Below are 27447 nucleotides of genomic sequence, written 5' to 3' on the forward strand. Positions count from 1 at the left end.
AGATAACATTTAGCACCCGACACTTTCCCATTGCTTACATCCACTGATAGTTATGCCGATACGGAAAGACCTGTACAGGACACACTAGTGTGCAGTGTCATCGGACTGAAAACAACAACAACAACAACAACAGCAACAATAACAACAACAACAGCAACAATAACAACAACAACAGCAACAATAACAACAACAACAGCAACAATAACAACAACAACAGCAACAATAACAACAACAACAACAACCGTAACAACAACCGTAACAACAACAGTAACAACACGAACAACAGTAACACCAACAGTAACATCATCATCATCATCATCATCATCATCAACAACAACAACAACTGTAACAACAACAACAACCATAACAACAACTGTAACAACAACAGTATCAACACCAACAACAACAACAACAGTAAGAACACCAGTAACAACAACAGCAACAACAACAGTATCAACACCAGTAACAACAACAACACCAGTAACTACAACAACGCCAGTAACAACAACAAGATTGGGAGGAGTAGAGTAATTGTGTACGCTGGTGTGCCAGGTTCCACAGCAGTGGGGAGGTGGCGTCTGCCGGCGGCGTGGACGAGGCTCGCCTGCCGCCCCCCGACGACTGCTCGGGCACGTCCGCCTCCACGTCCCCCTCCACCTACAGCGGCAGCGGCAGAAGCGACCTCTTGGACCCTGAGGAGGAGGAGGAGGAGGAGGAGGGGCAGCACAGCGCCTGGTGCGCCTCCAAGGCCGCCGCCAGGGGGCACGACTGCGGCAGCAGCAGCGGCAGAGCCCTCAGCAGAGCCGGCAGCAGCGCCAGTAGCAGCGGCAGCAGCAGCGGAGCCGCGGGCCACTACGCGGTGCACTCCTCAGACGGCGAGCAACAGGACGCCAGCGGCAGCTACGTCACCGTCTGCCAGGTGCGTGCTCCCCGTGTTACCCTCCTGTGCTGTGCTCTGGTGCCACACGTCGCCCAGGATCTCAGCGGATCAAGCTCTGCAAGTTCTTCCCTCGACCACTATCGCGGTACCTGTGCGCGTGTTTCATCGCGACGTAACTTCTCGTCGGTCCTTGTCAGCATCGAATTTTCTTATTAGGAGAAGACAGAAGGAGCGAAGTTCTCCTTCCTAACAACCTTCTAAGGCCACGATCGCGCAAGTATTTCTTTATTTAAATCAACCGGTTTCGACAGACTTTGCTGTTGTCTTCAGGTGTTAAAGAATCTTTTTGTTACGAAACCTGTTCATTTTAAGTTGAACCTTGCGCGAAATTGAAATTTTTGAATGTTCAGAATATGTCCAGCTTGTGTGTACTGTATCTTAGTGACGTTACAATCATCTCTTTGTGGTATTAGCCATTGACACAAGGTGATTTATGTTTTTAAATAGTCTACTAAGGACATTGTAATTCTGTCAGAGACAACAAAGGACTTGGAAGAGCACCTGAACGGAATGGACAGTGTCTTGAAAGGACGATATAAGATGAACATCAACAAAAGCAAAACGAGGATAATGGAATGTAGTCGAATTAAGTCGGGTGATGTTGAGGGTATTAGATTAGGAAATGAGACACTTAAAGTAGTAAAGGAGTTTTGCTATTTCGGGAGCAAAATAACTGATGATGGTCGAAGTAGAGAGGATATAAAATGTAGACTGGCAATGGCAAGGAAAGCATTTCTGAAGAAGAGAAATTTTTTAACATCGAGTACAGATTTAAGTGTCAGGAAGTCGTTTCTGAAAGTATTTGTATGGAGTGTAGCCATGTATGGAAGTGAAACATGGACGGTAAATAGTTTGGACAAGAAGAGAATAGAAGCTTTCGAAATGTGGTGGTACAGAAGAATGCTGAAGATTAAGTGGGTAGATCACATAACTAATGAGGGGGTATTGAATAAAATTCGAGGGAAGAAAAATTTGTAGCACAACTTGACTAGAAGAAGGGATCGGTTGGTAGGACATGTTCTCAGGCTACAAAGGATCACCAATTTGGTATTGGAGGGTACCGTGCAGGGTAAAAATCGTAGAGGGAGACCAAGAGATGAGTACACTAAGCAGATTCAGAAGGATGTAGGCTGCAGTAGGTACTGGGAGATGAAGAAGCTTGCACAGGATAGAGTAGCATGGAGAGCTGCATCAAACCAGTCTCAGGACTGAAGGCCACAACAACAACGACAAACATTCCATAATGCGCTGTTTTTTTATCCACGTAACAACTTTGCGCGAGGTCCAACTTATAATGCAAACGTTTCGCAAGAAAAAGATTTTTTAAGACCTGATGATGACAGCAAAGTCTGTCGAAACCGGGTGATTTAAATAAATATTTATGCGATCTTAGCTTTAGAATGTTTCTAGCTTGTCAGCATCGTCTGTTGTTCCTCTGCAAGTGAAGCCGCTGTTCGTGTGGTAGCCCCTCTCTTCTTCTACTCGTGATGGCCAGCTGCCTCGACTCTGCACATACTAGGACAGCGTCGGTCGCGGCCCGCTCTTGCTGCCGCTCTGTGCAGATTCCTCACCACTGGAGCCGGCTGGTGCTCACCTCTCCACGTCACTCACCACTGCTGTCCGACCGGTGGTGTTGGTGTTGGTTGTTGTTGTGGTCGCCCGCATCTCGTGGTCGTGCGGTAGCGTTCTCGCTTCCCACGCCCGGGTTCCCGGGTTCGATTCCCGGCGGGGTCAGGGATTTTCTCTGCCTCGTGATGGCTGGGTGTTGTGTGCTGTCCTTAGGTTAGTTAGGTTTAAGTAGTTCTAAGTTCTAGGGGACTTATGACCATAGCAGTTGAGTCCCATAGTGCTCAGAGCCATTTGAACCATTTTTTTGGTTGTTGTGGTCTTTGCCGTATTTCCTGAGTGACAACGTGCCAGCAACTTCGGGAATCGCACCTGGAACCATCCCTCCACTGCAGAATCGAACAGCAACTTTGGTGTACCAAATTGTTGACCCTTTTGTGGCCACTTGTTGACCTTTCGCCTCTTGGCCTTCGTCTCAGGATCTTCGGCCGACGTTCGTTTAACGATTTTTCCGATGCTTCAACAGCACGAGCGGCTGCCTATATCGAAGGTCCGCCACCAGCAGTGATGGGTAAACCTTTGATAAAGCCAGCCCTAAGTGCTCCCGAAACTTCACAAAAAATCGTTAAAAAATGACGGTGGAAGAGCCTGACACAAAAGCCTAGAGGCAATACGTTAAGGGGGGTGGGTGGGGGGGGGGGTAGGACGTCAAACGGGCCGACTTGGAGCAGGAGAGGTACCACACGACATTTTAATTTCCACTGCCTATACTTTGACAAATAAAATTCATAAAACTTTGTCAACACGACCAGGAAGGATTCAGGATTCAAACTCATATCAATGTAAGTTCAAAAGTATAACAAAACAATTTTTTTTTACGTGTGAAATTTCATCATTTTTTCACTTACTATTGGCTGCATTTGTTGCTAAAGGTACACTTTTCTTCACAAGTAAGAGAGATTCTTCGATGAATTTTGCACAGCATACAAACCATACTTACAGGTGTATGAAACTCTAGAATTTATTTAATTAATGAAAAAATGAATGAGCTGTTACATTTCAAACTTCATGTTTAGAAAAAACTCAAATTTTATGGTTAATTATCTCAATTTTAGCACAGTTTTAATAGATTTGGAAAATTCTGTAGTTTCATACAACTGTAAGTATGGTTAGTATGCTGTGCAAAATTCATCGAAGAATCTCCCTTATTTATGAAGGAAAGTGTACCTATAGCAACGAATGCAGCCAATAGTAAGTGAAAAAATGATGACATTTCACATGTAAAAGAAATATATATTTTGTTATATTTTTGAACTTTCACTGCTATGAGTGTGAATCCCGAACCCTTCCTGGTCATGCTGACAAAGTTTCATGAATTTATTTGTAAAAGTATAGACAGTGGAAATTAAAATGTCCTGTGGTGCCTATCCTGCTCCAAGTCGATCAGTTTGACGTCCTACCCCCCCTTAACTCTGCGAGTGTCAGTCCTTGTAACTTTACGTCTATGGAGACTGCAAAAGTCGTCGCACAGCAGACTATTTGACCGCGCTCCTGCCTTCCACATTCAAGTTTCTTCCAATTTCCCATAAATCAGTCAAGGTGAATGCGGCGATGTTTCTCTGAAGACGACACTGCCCCTTTGTTGCGCCATCGTCGCCTCCAGCCCGAGCTTTTGCTCTTTAATTACCGACCTAGTCGTCGACGGGGCGTTAATGCTTATCCTTTGTCCTCAATGTTAGAAACTGTGCTACCCTGCAACGAGCCGTCGACAATGAGATCACTACTTTCCGATTAAAACACGTGATACAGCAAAAGCAATGGAGTCTTTGTGTCGACGAGAGTGGAAAAGAGCAAGTAACAGCAGTCGCAGTAATACGACATCGTCAATCTTCAGCGTCAAATAGCAGATTCATTCGAAATTAAAAAGCTGCTCGTCGATAAAGAGACGCATATACTCATAAATGATATCGCTGGGGAATTTCCACCTGTAGTGCGCCTATATCCAAGTTTTCTACTGCTTATGTACAATTGAAGAGGCTAAGACATTCGGTGTTGTTACTCGGTGCGAGAGAGAAACTAAGAAGCAGACACGGCGTTTGCGTTCCTCCGAGTATTCAGTGTTTTCGCAGGCGCAGGTTTCTGAAGGTCAGTGCGCGGACTCGGAATACGGACTGCTGGGTGGGCGTGGTCGTCGCTTCCCCGCTGTCGCGCAGGTCTGTACAAACACCAGCGGGGGGCTCTCGCTTAGCTTACGTGTTTTGTTTCCATATTACGCGCGTTCCAGTGCGTCACTTCTCTCTCTGCCGTTCAGAATTCTTACCACCGATGTAAGGTTGCATTTCAACACCCATTGTTTCAACACCCAATGTTGCCTCCAGCCCAGTGTCTGAGCATTAACTACCCTGGTATGTCATACAGCCAGAAAATTTGTTGCGGTTTCTGCCTGAAACGCTTGCACGCGTAATTTCGCTACCTTCTCTGGGACAATAGGACATACTCCCCCCCCCCCCTCTCTCTCTCTCTCTCTCTCTCTCTCTCTCTCTCTCTCTCTCTAGTGGCGTCACTCTTCAACCCCTCGGTTTCATATCGCTTCTACTAAGTCCACCATTTTAAAGCCACATTCCGGTATCGATACAAAGGAATTTCCTTCACGTCTTTTGGATGTCTTTGCAATAACACAAGATGTGTTGCAGTTTTCCCCTTTGTCATGCTGTGAACGCAGTTTTCCTACTCGCGTCTTAATGCAAGCTTGATTTTCTCTGTACCCTCTTAGCCGCTACGTCACGGGCCAGACTGAGTTGTCCTCAGCGGTAAGCTCGAGGACCTCTCGATTACGAGGTCACCTTTATCTTATGGACTCTAACAACCCTACCACAACAAAGGTCCACGCTGCTAAATATTGCATTTTCGGGCAACAACAAAGTTATATTATGTGGCAGGTGTCATTAGAGCACAGTTAATAAAGTCATTTCTTGAAATAATGCATAAACTAGGCACTCATCTTTTCGTGTTTCCCACGCTTGTCTCGTTGTGAACTCATGACTCAATCGTCGAAAATCTAGGTAGTGATGATTCCAAGCTCGGATGCAAAGAGGCCTAGGTGTTATTCTGCGATATTCGAAAGTTTTACAGATGTGTTTCATAAACCATTCTTGAAGATTAAACTTTTGCAAGTTAAGACAATGGTGATGTAAAAAAGTAATCAGCACTCTGAATTTAAGTCACACTTATTTTTTATTACTTTTGTTGCAACACCACTTCACAATATAAAACATACTTGAAAATACCTTCCTCACTGTTAAAGTTCACATTTCATAAACTGACTACAATTTGCGCCTTTTTAACTTGACGACCAAAGCTTGACTCTCTAGTAACCGCTTACGCGGCCAAAAATCAGAGTTACAAGTACGTCAAAGATCATAGTGACGAAAGAAAGAATACACATAAGAATAATTTCACTGCAATATAAACATATCAATGTAGCGAAGTACCTCTACATTAATGAAATCAAATCTGAATGTTGTCACAGAAATATGTTAACTATTTTACAGAAACACAGTAGAGTATTGCTGGTATCGAGAGGTTGAGGTGAGGTGCCGTAATGGTTACGTAATTCCAGTACCATTACAGGACGTACTATTATTTTGTTTTCCACTTCAGCTTTTTATTTCACTATTAAAACAAAAAGTATAAAATATATATCTACTGCAATTCTAAACTTACAAGTTATTTTATTGAGCTGAAGAAAGATTAGTGATAAGTTGTAGATTTCTAACACCAAAGTCCGGGGGGTGGGGAAGGATTACTACGGAAAGACATCGAGCCATACGCCTACCACTGGTTCGTACGTATGCGCTTCTTGGGTCAGTTTCGTCATCTTCCTCTGAGGTGTCTATCATGTCGATTTTATATAGTGTCTTGGGTCTCGTATCAGGTCATGGAAGTGCAGGGCCCTTTCGATCGATTCTGCCGCCTATCGATTTATTTGCAAGCTGTTTTGTTTCTGATCGCACTCTATAACTACACCATTAAAGTTGCTACACCAAGAAGAAATGTAGATGATAAACGGGTATTCATTCGACACATATATTATCCTAGAACTGACATGTGATTACATTTTCACGCAATTTGGGTGCATAGATCCTGAGAAATCAGTACCAGAACAACCACCTCTGGCCGTAATAACGGCCATGATACGCCTGGGCATTGAGTCAAACAGAGCTTGGATGGCGTGTACAGGTACAGCTGCCAATGCAGCTTCAACACGATACCACAGTTCATCAAGAGTAGTGAATGACGTATTGTGACGAGCCAGTTGCTCGGCCACCATTGACCAGACATTTTCAGTTGGTGAGAGATCTGGTGAATGTGCTGGCCAGGGCAGCAGTCGAACTTTTTCTGTATCCAGAAAGGCCCGTACAAGACCTGAAACATGCGGTCGTGCATTATCTTGCCGAAATGTAGGGTTTCGCAGGGATAAAAAAAGGGTAGAGCCATTGGTCGTAACACATCTGAAATGTAACGTCCACTGTTCAAAGTGCCGTCAATGCGAACAAGAGGTGACCGAGACGTGTAACCAATGGCTCCCCACACCATCACACGGGGTGATACGCCGGTATGGCGATGACGAATACACGCTTCCAATGTGCATTCACCGCGATGTCGCCAAACACGGATGCGGCTATCATGATGCTGTAAACAGAACCTGGAGTCATCCAAAAAAATGACGTTTCTCCATTCGTGCACCCAGGTTCGTCGTTGAGTACACCATCGCAGGCGCTCCTGTCTGTGATGCAGCGTCAAGGGTAACCGCAGCCATGGTCTCTGAGCTGACAGTCCATACTGCTGCAAACGTCGTCGAACTGTTCGTGCAGATGGTTGTTCTCTTGCAAACGTGCCCATCTGTTGACTCAGGGATCGAGACGTGGCTGCACGATCCGTTACAGCCATGCGGATAAGATGCCTGTCATCTCGACTGCTAGTGATGCGAGGCCGTTGGGATCCAGCACGGCATTCCATATTACCCTGCTGAACCCACTGATTCCATGTTCTGCTAACAGTCAGTGGATTTCGACCAACGCGAGCAGCAATGTCGCGATACGGCAAACTGCAATCGCGATAGGCTACAATTCGACCTTTATCAAAGTCGGAAACGTGATGGTACGCATTTCTCCTCCTTACACGAGGCATCACAACAACGTTTCTCCAGGCGACGCCGGTCAATTGCTGTTTGTGTATGAGAAATCGGTTGGAGACTTTCCTCATGTCAGCACGTTGTAGGTGTCGCAACCGGCGCTAACCTTGTGTGAATGCTCTGAAAAGCTAATCATTTGCGCATCACAACATCATCTTCCTGTCGGTTAAATTTCGCGTCTGTAGCACGTCATCTTCGTGGTGTAGTAACTTTAATGGCCAGCAGTGTATGTGGTGGACAGGCGCCGTAGGAAGCAGATGGCCCCACTGTGGAAGGGCTCTCGCCTACGTAGCTGTTGGCAGTGACAGAATCGATAGAAATCGAACAGCGTCGGCCGGTTTTTGACTTCCTTATGGTTGTTGCTAACGGTAGCTCACAGGCGACACTTTGTCCAGTGAGTCGATATCTACTGAAGTTCAAGAGACGCGGGCAGGAGTTAAGAATCACTGAAATGTATCAAAGATCCCAGCGGACAGAGTAGTGACACTGTCGACGCGTAACACACTCGCTTAGTCTGTTAGCTAGAGCTGGCGGCGAATACATTTCGATGTATATCGAGTCAGTTACTCGAAACAGACACACAGCCAGAAAACTTAATAGTATGTGCGCACAGTGAAAGTTAGGAGCTTTCTCTATACCCATTCCTACATGATTAAATGTGACACGACAGCGATTTATTCTATTAATACATACCAAAGACCGTTCACTGCAAGCGCCACCAAGACGTTTGGTGGTAGACTTTTGTTTAAACAAAACACTACTGCATCTTTTTGAGCTTTAGCAATACATATACTGTTACCAACAGCACGCACAATATACAATTTTAGCCAGCGATTAAATACAAAAGCCAAGATCCATAGCGCCTTCAACACGTTCATGGAATAATTCTACATCTACATCTACATCTACATCTACATTTATACTCCGCAAGCCACCCAACGGTGTGTGGCGGAGGGCACTTTACGTGCCACTGTCATTATCTCCCTTTTCTGTTCCAGTCGTGTATGATTCGCGGGAAGAACGACTGCCGGAAAGCCTCCGCGCACGCTCGAATCTCTCTAATTTTACATTCGTTATTACCGCCTCAATAACAAATTATCTTCTTAATTATTCAACCTGATCTGATTAGGACCATGGGAGCCTGTCTTGCGTTGGGCCAGGGTTTAACACATACGATACCTATTTTACATGATAGTTACGTAAGAAATACCAATTTTAATATGACAAATAGTATTAAAATGACGTGAGTGTCAGAAGGAGCAGTGTGAGTAAAAAATACTATGAACTAGTAGAGTTAATACTGGCAGTACTTGTACCCCAGCACCTGCTGCCACTAATAATAATAATAATAATAATAATAATAATTCTATAAAGAATTTTTCTTAAATTGTCTACCTGTCCATAATGTAGGTTTTTTTATATCGATAAATCCTCTTCCCCCTTCCTTTCTACTTAATGATAAAGATTCACATTAAGCAAAAAGGAAGGAGGAAGAGGATTTACCGATATAAAAAAAAACCTACATTATGGACAGGTAGACAGTTTAAGAAAATTCTTTATAGAACGAGCAGAAACTAGCAAAATACACAAAGCAATCACTCATATAAATACATCGGCTACACCACTGCAATTTCATAACAACTTCTACAACCCTTTAGATCACATAACATCAACAGATGCGAAGAAAGTAAATTGGAAAAAGAAAACACTACATGGCAAGCACCCGTATCATCTAACACAGCCACACATCGATCAAGACGCATCCAACACATGGCTAAGAAAAGGCTATATATACAGTGAGACAGAAGGATTCATGATCGCAATACAGGATCAAACAATAAACACCAAATATTACAGCAAGCATATTATTAAAGATCCCAGTACCACAACAGATAAATGCAGACTTTGCAAACAACAAATAGAAACAGTAGATCACACCACAAGCGGATGTACAATACTAGCAAATACAGAATACCCCAGAAGACTCGACAATGTAGCAAAAATAATACATCAACAACTTGCCATGCAACATAAACTAATAAAACAACACGTTTCCACATACAAGTATGCACCACAAAGTGCACTTGAGAATGATGAATACAAATTATACTGGAACAGAACCATTATAACAAATAAAACAACAATACAAAACAAACCGGACATCATACTCACCAATAAAAAGGAGAAATCAACACAACTAATCAAAATATCCATTCCCAATACAACAAATATACAGAAGAAAACAGGAGAAAAAATTGAAAAATACATCCATCTGGCTGAGGAAGTCGACATGTGGCATCAGGATAAAGTTGACATTATACCAATTATACTATCAACTACAGGAGTCATACCACACAATATCCACCAGTACATCAACGCAATACAGCTACATCCAAACGTATATATACAACTACAGAAATCTGTAATTATTGATACATGTTCAATTACCCGAAAGTTCCTAAATGCAATATAACATATACCGTACAGTTAGAAGGAAATCACGCTTGATCAAGGTCCGCGTCACTTTCCATTTTTAACCAGACATAACGTCTGAGAAAGGAAAGAAATAATAATAATAATGACAAGAACAATGAGAAGAATAAGAAACTAAAATCTAGATCAATTTAAATATTAGATCATATCGCGTAAGTGGGTGAGCGTCGCAGCATAATTGTCAATTAGGGCGCTATTTTACAATACTAGGACATCGGTGAGTTCTGTGCCTACTTGTTCCTCGTTCGCCTTGGCTTAAATACGAAACTGTAACCCACGCAGAAAACGTTGAGATGAGAAGCTGTAACGCGTTTAATCTAGAACTCTGCCGTCGAACCTGTGATCGTTGCAGTTGAGACTCTCGGGTCGGTAGTTGGGGCGACATGGGTTCAGATCCCCGCCCGCACGTCACATTTGGATCCTCCGTAGTTCAGTGAATGCTGGGAGGGTCCCCTTCAGAGCAGGCGGCAGCCGCAGCTGTGCGAGCAGGCGACAACTCTCCGCTTCCAAAGCCGGCCAGCCCCGCCCCCCTGGCGCCCAGACGCCCACGCTGGTAGGACACGCCCCCCTCTCCAGCTTACGAGCCCGCTTTCGGTAGTATGGCTGCTGCGCTGCCCATACCTGTGTGTGGCATATTGTGAGTTTGAAGTTGCTCGCGGGGGTCATACACTGAGGTGACTTAAACCGTGGAATACCTCTTAGCCGCCTTTGTGACCGAGCGGTTCTAGGCGCTTCAGTCCGGAACCACGTGGCTGCTACGCTCGCAGGTTCGAATCCTGCTTCGGGCATGGATGTGTGTGATGTCCTTAGGTTGGTTAGGTTTACGTAGTTCTAAGTCTAGGGGACTGATGACCTCAGATGTTAAATCCCATAGTGCTTAGAGCCACTCGAACCATTTTTGAAGACATAAAATTACCAAATAAGCAGCAACCAGTGGCAAAATCATGTTTTCTTTATTTACTTTTGCAAACCGATTTCAACTGATTAGCAGCCATCATCGGTGCTACAAATACAAGAATAAAAATAATTAATAACAGTGACCAAATGAAGAAATGTACATAAAGCAACGCAAAACCAATTAAATGTATATAGACGCATTAAACTATTTAAAATGCACATACAACTTTACCTTTCAGCGTATATGTTCCATGAGTAGTAACAGTGTCTTAAGCACAGGTCAAACCTAAAGTGATACATAAAGAACTGACTATGACAACGAGAAACCATACGGGGGCGCTGCAAAGCAAACCCGCCTTCTATGCGAAAAGATACAGCTAAAATAAAAATGAGAAGAAGAAATGACATACAAAGTGCGGTAAAATATAATGATAAAATACTGAAAAATTTACAAAAATGGATACATTGACAAAGATTTTGTCAACCACACAGTACATTTATATACGCCAAAGGCTCTTACGTTGTTTATCAGGCGACAGTGCGGAACTGTATCGAACGCCTTCCGGAAGTCAAGGAAAATGGCACCTACCTGGGAGCCTGTATCTAATATTTTCTAGGTCTCATGAACAAATAAAGCGAGTTGGGTCTCACACGATCGCTGTTTCCGGAATCCATGTTGATTCGTACAGAGTAGATTCTGGGTTTCCAGAAATGACATGATACGCGAGCAAAAAACATGTTCTAAAATTCTACAACAGATCGACGTCAGAGATATAGGCCTATAGTTTTTCGCATCTGCTCGGCGACCCTTCTTGAAGACTGGGACTACCTGTGCTCTTTTCCAATCATTTGGAACCTTCCGTTCCTCTAGAGACTTGCGGTACACGGCTGTTAGAAGGGGGGGCAAGTTCTTTCGCGTACTCTGTGTAGAATCAAATTGGTATCCCGTCAGGTCCAGTGGACTTTCTTCTGTTGAGTGATTTCAGTTGCTTTTCTGTTCCTTGGACACTTATTTCGATGTCAGCCATTTTTTCGTTCGTGCGAGGATTTAGAGAAGGAACTGCAGTGCGGTCTTCCTCTGTGAAACTGTTGTCAGGAGTGTCCATCCCCCGCTGTTATTTACAACGTTAAACCGGAAGGTAGTATTGTAGCAGCAGCAGCTTATCGCGGTGGTACTTTCAGAACCTGCAGGCGGACAGCGATTCTGAAGCAGAGCCAGAACCAGCAGAGGTAGCAGAAGGGCATGAGGCCGCCGGTGGAGGTTGCTGCACTCTGACCAGGAGCAGGGCAAGAACCAGGAGCGCTGCCGGCAGAAGCAGAAGCAGAAGTAGCAGCAACAGCAGCAGCAGGGGGCAGCGCGGGACAGCCGACCGCTGCGGCGGCGGATCTCAGCAGCAGCCGCAACAACAACAACAACAACAACAACAACAAGACGCTGAAGACATGTCGCGCCGGCCACAGGTACATGTACACCACACTCGCACTAGAGATGGGCAAACTCGTTCATCCTTGGGAACTAGTTCACTGCTGATCGTTCTTTTTTGGGAACCGTTCATTTTTACTCGTTCACCGTTCATTTGTGCTTGGTATATGGTTCTTATGAAAAACTGAAAACTAGTAGTGTAGGTGACTGAAGGATGGAGGGCACCAAGAGGGGGCACTTGCCTCCCCCCTGGAGTATAGAGTTTTTATTCATTACAGAATTCTTATTCTTATTCTACAGAATCAAAGTCTCTGTACTAGAGTAAAAGGCAATTCAGTTGCATAAGTGAATATATGATCCTTTCCAAACATAGGACATCTTCAAATGTTACGATATATCATAGCATCTTTGATACTCATATGTTTGCAAGCTCTTTGTATGTATGAAAACATGTGTTGCGTGATAGAAATCTTCTCGGTGACTAATCTAAAGTGTTCAGTGAGGTAAAATTTACGTGTGCAACAATAAGAATGCAGTGGGAATGTATTCACATCTGTTGGACGAATGTTATGAAAACAAACACTCCAAACCGACATTTCACGTAAGTCACATACAACGAAAATCTGTAACGTAACCATCAGTGTATGGCGTGCTTATAATTGTGTATTATTTATATTTTAGGAAAATTAATCTGTAAAAAACACACCACATGTCATAAGGAAAGCGTGTAAACCGTCTGTAGATGAATCACAACGATTCGAAACCGGTAACGGTACCCTTTGAATAAAGGAACTGAAAGTAAATTTGTGGCTGGTTGCTGTCCTAACACCATCAACATTTGTCTTCAAACAACAGCCACGGTCTCCATCATGTCAACATATGACAAAATTGCATGAAGAACGTTTTGTTGAGTATAAAATAAATGGCTCTGAGCACTATGGGACTTAACATCTGAGGTCACCAGTCTCCTAGAACTTAGAACTACTTAAACCTAACTAACCTAAGGACATCACACACATCCATGCCCGAGGCAGGATTCGAACCTGCGACCGTAGCAGTCGCGCGGTTCCGGACTGAAGCGCCTAGAACTGCTCGGCCACCGCGGCCGGCCAGTATAAAATAACAACAAGAATTATATACATATATTTTGTGTGTGTGCACGTAAACCTGTACTTGCATCAAAAGTAATTGCTTTGGTTACATAAATGCTACCGCTATACCTTTTACTACGAGGGCAGTTCAATAAGTAATGCAACACATTTTTTTTCTGAAACAGGGGTTGTTTTATTCAGCATTGAAATACACCAGGTTATTCCCCAATCTTTTAGCTACACAACACTATTTTTCAACGTAATCTCCATTCAATGCTACGGCCTTACGCCACCTTGAAATGAGGGCCTGTATGCCTGCACGGTACCATTCCACTGGTCGATGTCGGAGCCAACGTCGTACTGCATCAATAACTTCTTCATCATCCGCGTAGTGCCTCCCACGGATTGCGCCCTTCATTGGTGCAAACATATGGAAATCCGACGGTGCGAGATCGGGGCTGTAGGGTGCATGAGGAAGTACAGTCCACTGAAGTTTTGTGAGCTCCTCTCGGGTGCGAAGACTTGTGTGAGGTCTTCCGTTGTCATGAAGAAGGAGAAGTTCGTTCAGATTTTTGTGCGTACGAACACGCTGAAGTCGTTTCTTCAATTTCTGAAGAGTAGCACAATACACTTCAGAGTTGATCGTTTGACCATGGGGAAGGACATCGAACAGAATAACCCCTTCAGCGTCCCAGAAGACTGTAACCATGACTTTACCGGCTGAGGGTATGGCTTTAAACTTTTTCTTGGTAGGGGAGTGGGTGTGGCGCCACTCCATTGATTGCCGTTTTGTTTCAGGTTCGAAGTGATGAACCCATGTTTCATCGCCTGTAACAATCTTTGACAAGAAATTGTCACCCTCAGCCACATGACGAGCAAGCAGTTCCGCACAGATGGTTCTCCTTTGCTCTTTATGGTGTTCGGTTAGACAACAAGGGACCCAGCGGGAACAAACCTTTGAATATCCCAACTGGTGAACAATTGTGACAGCACTACCAACAGAGATGTCAAGTTGAGCACTGAGTTGTTTGATGGTGATCCGTCGATCATCTCGAACGAGTGTGTTCGCACGCTCCGCCATTGCAGGAGTCACAGCTGTGCACGGCCAGCCCGCACGAGGGAGATCAGACAGTCTTGCTTGACCTTGCGGCGATGATGATACACGTTTGCCCAACGACTTACCGTGCTTTTGTCCACTGCCAGATCACCGTAGACATTCTGCAAGCGCCTATGAATATGTGAGATGCCCTGGTTTTCCGCCAAAAGAAACTCGATCACTGCCCGTTGTTTGCAACGCACATCCGTTACAGACGCCATTTTAACAGCTCCGTACAGAGCTGCCACCTGTCGGAAGTCAATGAAACTATACGAGACGAAGCGGGAATGTTTGAAAATATTCCACAAGAAATTTCCGGTTTTTTCAACCAAAATTGGCCGAGAAAAAAAATGTGTTGCATTACTTATTGAACTGCCCTCGTACATTATTTATGTAGTGTAGCGAAGCTGCGAAACCGCAGTTTTGGTCGAGCGCAACTGTTGTAATACGTTCGGTGTGTGGTGTGTGCTGGGTGCAGGTGTTGCGGGTGACGGACTCCGCCAACTCGGTGCTGACGCCGCGCAGGTCCCCGGGCACGCCCCCGACGCCGCCCCCGGCGCCGGCCGTCGTCGCGACGCTCACCACGTGCCCCGCGGCGGCGCCGCCGCCTCTCGACGCTAAGGCGCTGCGCGTCCATCACGAGGCCGCGCTCTCTGACGCCTCCTTCAGGCAAGTAGCCGGCAGCCGGCAGCCACGGTCTGTCCTGCAGAGCGCTTAAGCAAAGCCTTCTAGATACGAGGCCTACGCACAGCGGCCATATAGGCACGTGACGTCACGAACTGTTGGCCATCTTATCTTCAGTCGGCAGTCCTGCTGGCGTGTATGTTGTGTTGAAAGTGTGTGACACGTGAAAGTGATATACAGGGTGTTACAAAAAGGTACGGCCAAACTTTCAGGAACCATACCTCACACACAAATAAAGAAGTTATGTGGACATGTGTCCGGAAACGCTTAATTTCCATGTTAGAGCTCATTTTAGTTTCGTCAGTATGTACTGTACTACTTCGATTCACCACCAGTTGGCCCAATTGAAGGAAGGTAATGTTGACTTCGGTGCTTGTGTTAGCATGCGACTCATTGCTGTACAGTGCTAGCATCAAGCACATCAGTACGTACCATCACCAGGTTATGTTCATCACGAACGTGGTTTTGTAGTCAGTGCAATGTTTACAAATGCGGAGTTGGCAGATGCCCAATTGATGTATGGACTAGCACGGGGCAATAGCCGTGGCCCGGTACGTTTGTATCGAGACAGATTTCCAGAACGAGGGTGTCCCGACAGGAAGACGTTCGAAGCAATTGATCTGCGACTTAGGGAGCACGGAACATTCCAGCCTATGACTCGCGACTGGGGAAGACCTAGAACGACTTGGCTGCAGTCGCTTCATGATTAAAATGGCCACGCACAGATATATATACATATTCGACGACCGAAATTATCTTGCGATTTGCTCAATAACGCTTGAGAAGTACGCGCTACTGCTTACACATTTTGTTGTCCTCATGGAGTACTACGAGTGTAGGAATTTTACAGTAAATCCGCGTTCCAAACATCGTGGCCTCCCCTTGTAAGTCTACAAATGCTGAAAACGTAGGTTTGCCTTTCCTTAATCTTTCTTCTAAGATAAGTCGTAAGGTCAGTATTGCCTCACGTGTTCCAACATTTCTACGGAATCCAAACTGATCTTCCCCCAGGTCGGCTTCTACCAGTTTTTCCATTCGTCTGTAAAGAATTCGCGTTAGTATTTTGCAGCTGTGACTTATTAAACTGATAGTTCGGTAATTTTCTCATGTGTCAACACCTGCTTTCTTTGGGATTGGAATTATTATATTCTTGAAACTTCCCGACAGTTTAAAACTGTGTGCCGGACCGAGACTCGAACTCGGGACCTTTGCCTTTCGCGGGCAAGTGCTCTACCATCTGAGCTACCCAAGCACGACTCACTCCCCGTCCTCGCAGCTTTACTTCTGCCAGTACCTCGTCTCCTACTTTCCAAACTTTACAGAAGCTCTCCTGCGAAACTTGCAGAACTAGCACTCCTGAAAGAAAGGATATTGCGGAGACGTGGCTTAGCCTCAGCCTGGGGGATGTTTCCAGAATGAGATTTTTCACTCTGCAGCGGATTGTGCGCTTCTTTCTTCCTGGCAGATTAAAACTGTGTGCCCGACCGAGACTCGAACTCGGGACCTTTGCCTTTCGCGGGCAAGTGCTCTACAATCTGAGCTACCCAAGCAGGACTCACTCCCCGTCCTCGCAGCTTTACTTCTGCCAGTACCTCGTCTCCTACTTTCCAAACTGTACAGAAGCTCTCCTGCGAACCTTGCAGAACTAGCACTCCTGAAAGGAAGGATACTGCGGAAACATGGCTTAGCCACAGCCTTGGGGATGTTTCCAGAATGAGATTTTCACTCTGCAGCGGAGTGTGCGCTGATATGAAACGTCCTGGCAGATTTAAACTGTGTGCCGGAGCGCATACAGGGCAAGTAAAACCTGTGCTTGCGCAACTGCGTACACGGATTTCGTATTGTGGAAGTCGAGCGAGAAGTACAGGGTGATTCAAAAAGAATAGCACAACTTTAGGAATTTAAAACTCTGCAACGACAAAAGGCAGAGCTAAGCACTATCTGTCGGCGAATTAAGGGAGCTATAAAGTTTCATTTAGTTGTACATTTGTTCGCTTGAGGCGCTGTTGACTAGGCGTCAGCGTCAGTTGATGCTAAGATGGCGACCGCTCAACAGGAAGCTTTTCGTGTTATTGAGTACGGCAGAAGTGAATCGACGACAGTTGTTCAGCGTGCATTTCGAACGAAGTACGGTGTTAAATCTCCTGATAGGTGGTGTATTAAACGTTGGTATAAACAGTTTACAGAGAATGGGTGTTTGTGCAAAGGGAAAAGTGACAGAGCACTTCATCACTGGCCTCCAAGAAGCCCTGATCTTACCCCCTGCGATTTTTTTCTTATGGGTGTATGTTAAGGATATGGTGTTTCGGCCACCTCTCCCAGCCACCATTGATGATTTGAAACGAGAAATAACAGCAGCTATCCAAACTGTTACGCCTGATATGCCTCACAGAGTGTGGGACGAGTTGGAGTATCAGGTTGATATTGTTGATATTAAAATCCATGGAGAAGAAATAAAAACGTTGAGGTTCGCCGATGACATTGTAATTCTGCCAGAGACAGCAAAGGACTTGGAAGAGCAGTTGAACGGAATGGATAGTGTCTTGAAGGGAGGATATAAGATGAACATCAACAAAAGGAAAACGAGGATAATGGAATGTAGTCGAATTAAGTCGGGTGATGTTGAGGGTATTAGATTAGGAAATGAGACACTTAAAGTAGTAAAGGAGTTTTGCTATTTGGGGAGCAAAATAACTGATGATGGTCGAAGTAGAGAGGATATAAAATGTAGACTGGCTATGGCAAGGAAAGCGTTTCTGAAGAAGAGAAATTTGTTAACATCGAGTATAGATTTAAGTGTCGGGAAGTCATTTCTGAAAGTATTTGTATGGAGTGTAGCCATGTATGAAAGTGAAACATGGACATTAAATAGTTTGGACAAGAAGAGAATAGAAGCTTTCGAAATGTGGTGCTACAGAAGAATGCTGAAGATTAGATGGGTAGATCACATAACTAATGAGGAAGTATTGAATAGGATTGGGGAGAAGAGAAGTTTGTGGCACAACTTGATCAGAAGAAGGGATCGGTTGGTAGGACATGTTCTGAGGCATCAGGGGATCACCAATTTAGTATTGGAGGGCAGCGTGGAGGGTAAAAATCGTAGGGGGAGACCAAGAGATGAATACACTAAGCAGATTCAGAAAGATGTAGGTTGCAGTAGGTACTGGGAGATGAAGGAGCTTGCACAGGATAGAGTAGCATGGAGAGCTGCATCAAACCAGTCTCAGGACTGAAGACCACAACAACAACAACATTGCTCGAGTGTCTGGAGGGGGCCATATTGAACATCTCTGAACTTGTTTTTGAGTGAAAAAAAACCTTTTTAAATACTCTTTGTAATGATGTATAACAGAAGGTTATATTATGTTTCTTTCATTAAATACACATTTTTAAAGTTGTGGTATTCTGTTTGAATCACCCTGTATTATTACCGCCCCTTCCACCTCGTGTCGACGTGCGCGCGCACTGACGGGTGATGACGTATGTGCACGCAGGGCGCTGAGCTGCAAGGACGGCGAGTCTCCTGCGCACGCGCAGTCGCAGTGCCACTCGCTGGAGCGCGGCGCGCGCTTCGGACTGCACAGGTCGGTGCCGGGGCGGCTGGACGCGCACAGCCAGGGCGACCACGACCAGGGGGGGACGGACAGCCAGCAGCAGCAGGAGCCTCTGGAGGCGGCGCTGGACGGGCTGGCGCGCTACCTGCAGTCCAACAGGCAGGGGCTGCGCGACCTGCTGCTCACCAGCGCGCTCGTCGTCGTCGAGCCGCTGCCGGCGCGCGCGCGCACCTGCCGCATCGCCGGCGCCACCGTCAAAGCCGCCTCCGCGCACGCGCCACCTCCGCCGGGGGCGGCTGCGGGAGGCGGGGGCGGGGGCGGCGCCGCCGTGGAGCGCGCCAAGAGCTACACCATCCCGCGCGCGCTGCGCTTCTTCCACCCCAAGCGCCACAACAGGTCAGCGCACACCCTACACGTCTCTCTCTCTGTCTTCATTTTGTCCTCCTCCTTCTACAGGGTGTCTACGTGGACAAGAAAAAAAAATTCCCGGATTTTTCCCGGATTTGCCGGTTATTGCGTAGAAAAGTCGAGGTGTTCTGGCATGAAAAGACTTGTGACATTACTCAGTAACACATTATGCACATTTTTTTGAAGGTCAATTACACTTTCTGCCATCGATCGCATAATTTTTTATCTACGTAAGAACAACATTAAATATGAAAACTAACTTGAAGCTCGGTCTTTTTTTAGCGTGTGCTACACGTTAAGTCATATCAAATACAAACGTGCCGGTAAAACATTAAATAGTGGCATAAATGACTTATCTTCTGGGCCCGACATTTTTCAAATGCCTGATACTCAAAGTGTTACGTTTTGAATGAGAGTTATAACGCCCTGTGATTTAAGAAATTCACTGCACGTTCTCGCACGTAACATAAATCATCTTGTGTGGAAATTTCCTTTGAAAGTAACGCATCTCAAGCCACTATTCGTAATATTTACTGGTGATCTGTTAGAAATGTAAACAATTGTGACGTGACGCACATTGAATGCACGTTAGTTGTTATGGACGTACTGCATAATCTTCGACCAAAAGCCTTTGAAACTTTGCGGTGTCGGCAAACTGGTCTGTGCATTGTGTAAATTACCCATTTTCTATGCAACTAAACTTTTATTTTGGTGTTATTCCCTGATGTATGTTTCATTGCTGCAGTATTATTCAGCAATAGTGGACTAAAGTTCTTTGTCAGAGTATCACATCTTACACGTCAAACCTACAAAACTTTAACTGAAATTTAAAACAATGAAAAATCCCGGAATTCTAAGAAATTCCCAGGTTTTTCCCGGATGAAAAAATTCCCGGGTTTTTCCCGGATGAAAAAATTCCCGGGTTTTTGCCGGATCTCCCGGATGTCCCGGGCCGTATACACCCTGTCCTACTACTACTGCTACTGCTACTACTACTACTGCAACTACACGTGTGCCCGCAGGGAACTGCTGGACGAGGAGCTGCCAGACCCGGACACGGTGCGCCGCGCGCGGCAGGTGTTCGAGGCGACGCTGGCCGCCGGGGGCGGCCTCGGAGGCGGAGGCGCCGCCCCCACGCCCCCTGCCTCCGGGCGGCGAGCGCTGTCCGCCCCCGGCCGCCGCTGGACGGACTGCGGCAGCGTCTCGTCCGGAGTCTCCAGCGACCTCAGCAGCTCGTACGAGGCGCGCAGCTCCAGGGGGTCGGACTCGGACCGCGGCAGCGGCGACGACGATGACGACGACGAAGACGTGAGTAGAGAGCAGAAATCGCAGCAGAGTAGGGGAGGGGGGCGGGCAGGGCACACAGGCTGTGCTCCCTTCACACACCACACACTGTGGCGCCTTCTGAGGTCGAGGTTAGTGAACAACGGAGTCTCAGTCCCCACAGATCACATCCGGCATTCGGATTTCATAACACTATGTATCAACAAAACTGGATGCAGTCCATTCCAAAACGTTTGCTCCCAGAGTTCATTTACGCTGGCCCCGAGTTCCATCTATCGAGCAATAAGTCAAAAAGCGTCTCCACAGAATTACATTTATTATGCAGAGATCATACACAGTCACAATATCAACAGCCATCGGCCACGTTTTTGCACGGTCGCCATTCTAATTTTGGGAGGTCACAGTGACCTGCCTCGACATCAGTTTTTACTGAACTGCATGTGTCGTTTCTTCAAAATCTGCATACAGCGCGATTCAGCTGCCCCTACTGCTGAGTTTTATGCAACCTGTAACACCTTCAAATACCTTGCACAAGATAATCATATTCTCTCGCTCGCCATGCACGAACTATTGATCCTACAGGGAAAATGAACAGGACCTTTTTCTAAGAAATTTAATTTAGTTCAATTTTGCTCTGGGACGTGTTTTCAATAGAGGCCGTAGTTTTACGATTAATCAAGAAATGCGTACAAAAGTGACCTTAGAACGCGTTTTTCTTGAGCAATTTGAAAACTATGGCCTCCAGCGAGAAAGTATCCTGGTATAAAATGTAACTCCGTTAAATTAGCTGTGAAGTTTGGAAGGTAGGAGACGAGGCACTGGCGGAAGTAAAGCTGTGAGGACGGAGCGTGAGTCGTGCTTGGGTAGTTCAGTTGGTAAAGCACTTGCCAGCAAAAGTCAAAGGTTCCAAGTTCGAGTGTCGGTCCGGCACACAGTTTTAATCTGCCAGGAAGTTTCGACAGTGTTGTTGTTTAAAAAAAATTAAAAATTTGGTACATAAAAGATCAGTCTTATTACTTCTCTCGGGCAGCTCGTTCTCCACGCCTCTTACTTCACTGGCGGGTCTGCCTCTCGTGACGTCAGTAGCGCTGTCCAGATACTTTTGACCAGATTTATATATCATCTACGATCTAACAAGGGAAAGGTCAGACTTGTCATGTCGAAACCTGTGTTGCTTTTTTTACCACAGTGAGTTAACATTGCAAGAAGTCTGTACGCAGAATTTTAGCTGCTGACATGACCTGGAAGTCTGTAAACAATTTTGTGAAGTAAGACATTATTGTCGCATGGTTTCCGCGCTTATAACTGCCTTTTGTACAACCCTGACCTCTATCGCTACGTTATAAAATGGCTCTGAGCACTAAGGGACTTAACGTCTGTGGTCATCAGTCCCCTAGAACTTAGAACTACTTAAACCTAACTAACCTAAGGACAGCACACAACATCCAGTCATCACGAGGCAGAGAAAATCCCTGATCCCGACGGGAAACGAACCCGGGAACCCGGGCGCGGAAGCGAGAACGCTACCGCACGACCACAAGCTGCGGACAAATACGTTGTTGTTGTTGTTGTTGTTGTTGTCGTCATCAGTCCTGAGACTGGTTTGATGCAGCTCTCCATGCTACTCTATCCTGTGCAAGCTTCTTCATTTCCCAGTACTTACTGCAACCTACATCATTCTGAATCTGCTTAGTGTATTCATCTCTTGGTCTCCCTCTACGATTTTTACCCTCCACGCTGCCCTCCAATGCTAAATTTGTGATCCCTTGATGCCTCAGAACATGTCCTACCAACCGATCCCTTCTTCTGGTCAAGTTGTGCCACAAACTCCTTTTCTCCCCAATTCTGTTCAATACCTCCTCATTAGTTATGTGATCTACCCATCTAATCTTCAGCATTCTTCTGTAGCACCACATTTCGAAAGCTTCTATTCTCTTCTTGTCCAAACTATTTATCGTCCACGTTTCACTTCCATACATGGCCACACTCCATATAAATACTTTCAGAAACGACTTCCCACTATATCTAACTTCAACCTATCCATTTCCCATTTTAAATTTTCTAACCTACCTGCCCGATTAAGGGATCTGACATTCCATGCTCCGACCCGTAGAACGCAAGTTTTCTGTCTCCTTATAACGACATCCTCTTGAGTAGTCCCCGCCCGGAGATCCGAATGGGGGACTATTTTACCACCGGAATATTTTACCCAAGAGGACGCCATCATCATCATTTAACCATACAGTAAAGCTGCATGCCCTCGGGAAAAATTACGGCTGTAGTTTCCCCTTGCTTTCAGCCGTTCGCAGTACCAGCACAGCAAGGCCGTTTTGGCTAGCAGAAATTAAAAGGACGTGCATGCACAGAAACGAATATTCGTTTCCCCTTTCCACCAAAACCGTGCAGCGATATTCCTCCTTAGTGAATGCCGCGACAAGACGCCCGCACTTCCCGAACATGCGCACAACGCTCGCGACCAACACCGACTCAAAGGAAGGCCTCGGAGCTTGTTGGTGACGTCACGTCAGCTAGGCGAACGCCAGGTCTGTTGCTGGCAGAAACGCCTGGGCGTGCTTATCACTATAAATCTCTTATTTTTGGACAAAATGTTTGGTATTGTTTTGGATTCTGCAGTTTTATTTAGATGAAAGATTTTCTTGCTATCGTAAAGCTACAAATGAAGATCATAGTTCTGTGTTACTGAATCCTGTCGAAGAAAACGTAGATCAATATGAGAAGATGCTTTGCCCCATTGCAAGCTTCGGAAATTTTATATTCAAGGAACTATATTTACTTGATCCATTTCGTTATCGAAACTTACCCCGACCCCCTTACAATGGACTCGTTTCTTTTATTTATTTATTTATTTTCGTTCGACATCGTCACTGGAAATATGAACTAATTTACATGTATAAATGTCCCAACTGTTGCCAGTCATTAGATTACAGTCGTTTTAAACGAAAGGAATTCTAAACAGGAAACAAAATAGCTTCATACATCGCAAATACTGCTGAGCTTAAACATTTTTAAACGCGCACATTAGAAAAGATAAATATTCCCCTCTTGCAACTGAAAGGAGAAAGTTTATAAGATAAAAAAAAATTATTTGATAAAACAAGTGTCTCTTTTGCCTCTTCTTCTGTCCCCCACCCCCTCCCCCAACGCGTACAATCGCAAGATATTTCATTAACATTCAGTGCTCCTCATCCCATAGTCAACCAAGATACCTAAAGAAGAGCACCAATATGTTCACAGTTTCTTGTAAAAGCAGCCCAGTACAAACGTAACTTCCTTAGATTTACAAATAAGGTAAAGAAGCACGAATTTTGTTGCTGCTGGACCATGTAGTTGTTTTTGTATGTCAGTCCTTAAAACAGGTGGGAATTTAAGTTCAGGAGTACACTATTTGTTAAGAAGTGTAATGAACTGCACAATTAATTGATTGCAGAAGTCTCTCAGAACAATGTGTGTCGGTCAACTGCCGCCAGTAGTTTCACATTTTCCTGTGTCAGAGAGGGAGACACCACCATTATGAGTATGCCTGCAACAGACCTGGCGATCGCCGTGCCTAGCTGGCGTGACGTCACGAACAAGCGCCGAGGCCTTCCTTTGAGTCGGTGTTGTCGCGACTCGCCATTTACAGGGGTGGCCAGCCGTCACTGCAAGCGCCAAGCAGGAAACACAGACATGTTCGTGATTTTTTTAGGTGACTTCCAGTTCATGTTAGCAGCTACAATTTTGCATATGGACCATTTGCACAGTTAAATAACAGTGCTAAAAAAAGCAATACATGTTTCGGCATGGCAATGTAAGTAGGCTATGTACGTAGGCTGTTTAGGTTTTATTATTGGTAACGCCACGTAGCGATCTGTATGAAAATCACTGGCTGTGCTGTGTGCAGTCAGTGGCTGGTTAGCATTGTTGTCTGCCATTGTAGTGTTGGGCAGCGGCAGCTGCATGTGAACAGCGCGTAGCGTTGCGCAGTTGGAGGTGAGCCGCCAGCAGTGGTGGATGTGGGGAGAGAGATGGCGGAGTTTTGAAATTTGTTATACTGGATATTATGAACTGCTATATATATTATGACTATTAAGGTAAATACATTGTTTGTTCTCTATTAAAATCTTTCATTTGCTAACTATCCCTATTAGTAGTTAGTGCCTTCCGTAGTTTGAATCTTTTATTTAGCTGGCAGTAGTGGCGCTCGCTGTATTGCAGTAGTTCGAGTAACCAAGATTTTTGTGAGGTAAGCGATTTGTGAAACGTATAGGTTAATGTTAGTCAGGGCCATTTTTTTGTAGGGATTTTTGAAAGTCAGATTGCGTTGCGCTAAAAATATTGTGTGTCACTTTCAGTTTAAGCACAGTCATGTATAATTGTTCTAAGGGGACGTTTCAACAAGTCTGACCATTCGCTTGTAAGATAGAGCGCACGTCCGTTCCGGCGATGTGCGAGCAGGCTGGTATTTGTCTGGGCCTAACACGCAGCCGTGTGGCACTGTGGACTAGAGATGGGCAAAACTGTTCTTTTCAGAGATTGGATCAGAACTGTTCACTCCCTGAAATGAATTAGCTCTTTTTCATGACTCACCACTCATTTACAATAGAAAATAAATGGAAGGCACATTGCCCTTTAAACTTGGTTTATTCCAGTACTATACCTGTATTTTGATCTTATTTGATCCTATTTTGAAGTAACACAGATAATGAGTAAGAATTTTGTATTGTTTATTGAAATTTCCACGATATGACAAAGTTTTTGATTATTGATTTATTTTGCACTATCGTGGTTTTTTGGGTGATCGGAAAATGTTGTAACTTGAGATTTACATTAACAATATATTTGGCTATAATGTATTAAAATTTCATTAACCTCATACAAATACATCGCAAGCCATATATTTTTAAAGTGAACGTTTCCTTTTGAAGACGCCTAAAATCGCAAAATCCGTACCAGAATAAAAAAAAATATAAATTTGACTGTAAAACGAAAGTGCTGCATATAGCCTTACGCAGAATAAAACAAGGAAAATATTGGTGTATCACATTTTGCGATACGTTTATCGGTTCGCTCGTAATTAAAGCGTAAATTCGAGTGTCCATAATAAAAATCCTATAGTAAGAGGAGTCATCAGGAACCTAATCTAATCAGTTTAAACAAATAAAAATAAAATAAAAACAAATGATGTATACATAACATAATCATGTAATATACATAGCGGTATTACTACGAAGAACAATATCCAGTAGAGACGGACTCCGATGCAGAGGCGCTGAGTCGAGTAGGTCGAGCCGCGAGCTGTATTACTGCGTGAGCTGAGACCGCAGAGACCAGCCGTGACACCTGAGTCGCTTTGCTCAACGCTCTGGCTAGAGTCGAGACGGTGGGGCGAGCGTTGAGCGGGCGAGTTCTGAGGGTGGGGGTAGCGGTGAACTCACCCGCTCCGAGACAAATAGTTCGTTCCCTTGCGAGCGGGTTTTTGCAAGTAGTTCCTATGTTATCCGCTAGGTGGCTCTCTGTCCTGTTACTCGCATCAACTGCCCAGAGGGCAGGACGTGCGACTGAAACGATCGCCGACAGAGAGCGATGCGAAGTTACGCTGCGCCAGACGCTGCAGGCGGCAGACGACGCACAGAGACGGCACGGCATATGTGAAACACAAAATCCAATGGCGCACTGCACAATGCAGGCAGCCAAGGTAGAAGCAGGGCAGAGGCCGGCGTTGGCTGTGTTGTGTGGTGTGCACTGTGCTCTGACCAGCAGAGGCGCTGCTGATATGCTCCGTCTCTCTCTCTCTCTCTCTCTCTCTCTCTCTCTCTCTCTCTCTCTCCGCCGTGGGAAACGTTTGGAGCTACCGTTCTTTTTTTCTGAATCACTGATTGTTCACTCCTTTGAAAGACTGAACTCTACGAATTAGTTCAAGAGCGGATCCCCCATCTCTACTGTGGACAGGAGGAGGACGCGGGCCGCGGCGGCAGCCCTGCTGGAGAGGCGCGCGTATCTGGAGAGGTGCTGGAGCGCATCCGCGCGCGCGGCCTCAGCGTCACCTACTACGGGGGGCGGGTGGTGGCGCGCACCCCCGCAACGCCCCCGGTCGCAGCCGTGCTCAGCGAGATCGGCGGCGGCGGCGGCGGCTTCCGCCTCGTCAAGAGCCACAGCTGCGGCTCCAGGCTGCAGCTCGCCGCCGACGTGGGTAGCAGTCCCAGTGAAGAAGGGCCGGTCTTCACCTCCACCCTGGGAGACGTCTCGCTGCGGCCGCCGCCGCCCCAGGAGGAGCAGAAGAGCAGGAAGAGCGGCAAGGAGGCGGCCGACAGCCGCCTGGCCGCCTACTGCGGCGGGGGCGCGGCCGCCCAGCCCCGGCGCTACCCCGACATGGAGTTCGAGGAGTTCCAGGTGCTGGAGGACGGCGCTGGAGTCCAGGGCCAGAGGGGCGCCGTCTGCGGGGCCGCCTGACTCCGAGCGCGCGCCCTAGGTTAGCCGGCGTGGGCTCCACACGTGTTCCCGGCTACCTGTCACTTGTACCTGCAGGCGCGTGGCGTCCCAACACCGTGGTGTCCCCTTTACTTGGTAGGCTCGCTAACTACTTCACAAACTCAATTGACCACATCACAGCGGCAGATGTTATACATTTTACGTTCCAGTTGTTGTTGTTGTGGTCTTCAGTCCTGAGACTGGTTTGATGCAGCTCTCCATGCTACTCTATCCTGAGCAAGCTTCTCCATCTCCCACTATGTACTGCAGCCTACATTTTTCTGAATCTGCTTAGTGTATTCATCTCTTGGTCTCCCTCTACGATTTTTACCCTCCACACTGCCCTCCA

The 27447-nt window shown here is 45.8% G+C and overlaps 1 protein-coding gene across 1 annotated transcript; it reads left to right on the top strand.

Moving 5' to 3' along the window:
• Positions 1 to 793: 793 nt before the first annotated feature.
• On the top strand, positions 794 to 27080 carry LOC126101185 (uncharacterized). Its single transcript, XM_049911882.1, has 7 exons — positions 794 to 919; positions 12273 to 12551; positions 15179 to 15369; positions 18879 to 19155; positions 19225 to 19334; positions 20369 to 20654; positions 26580 to 27080. Exons 2-7 carry the CDS (start codon positions 12534 to 12536, stop codon positions 27078 to 27080), a joined length of 1383 nt encoding a protein of 460 aa, XP_049767839.1. The 5' UTR covers positions 794 to 919; positions 12273 to 12533.
• The last annotated feature ends 367 nt before the right edge of the window (positions 27081 to 27447 follow it).

The sequence above is a fragment of the Schistocerca cancellata genome, chromosome 9, assembly GCF_023864275.1.
Source record: "Schistocerca cancellata isolate TAMUIC-IGC-003103 chromosome 9, iqSchCanc2.1, whole genome shotgun sequence".
Lineage (NCBI taxonomy): Eukaryota > Metazoa > Arthropoda > Insecta > Orthoptera > Acrididae > Schistocerca > Schistocerca cancellata.

Bases quoted from the DNA above. Each gene is read 5' to 3' on its own strand.
- LOC126101185 (XM_049911882.1), top strand. The intron at 19,156-19,224 runs GCGCGCGCGCGC...GCGCCACCTCCG, and splicing joins TCGTCGTCGAGCCGCTGCCG to CCGGGGGCGGCTGCGGGAGG. The intron at 19,335-20,368 runs GTCAGCGCACAC...GTGTGCCCGCAG, and splicing joins CACCCCAAGCGCCACAACAG to GGAACTGCTGGACGAGGAGC.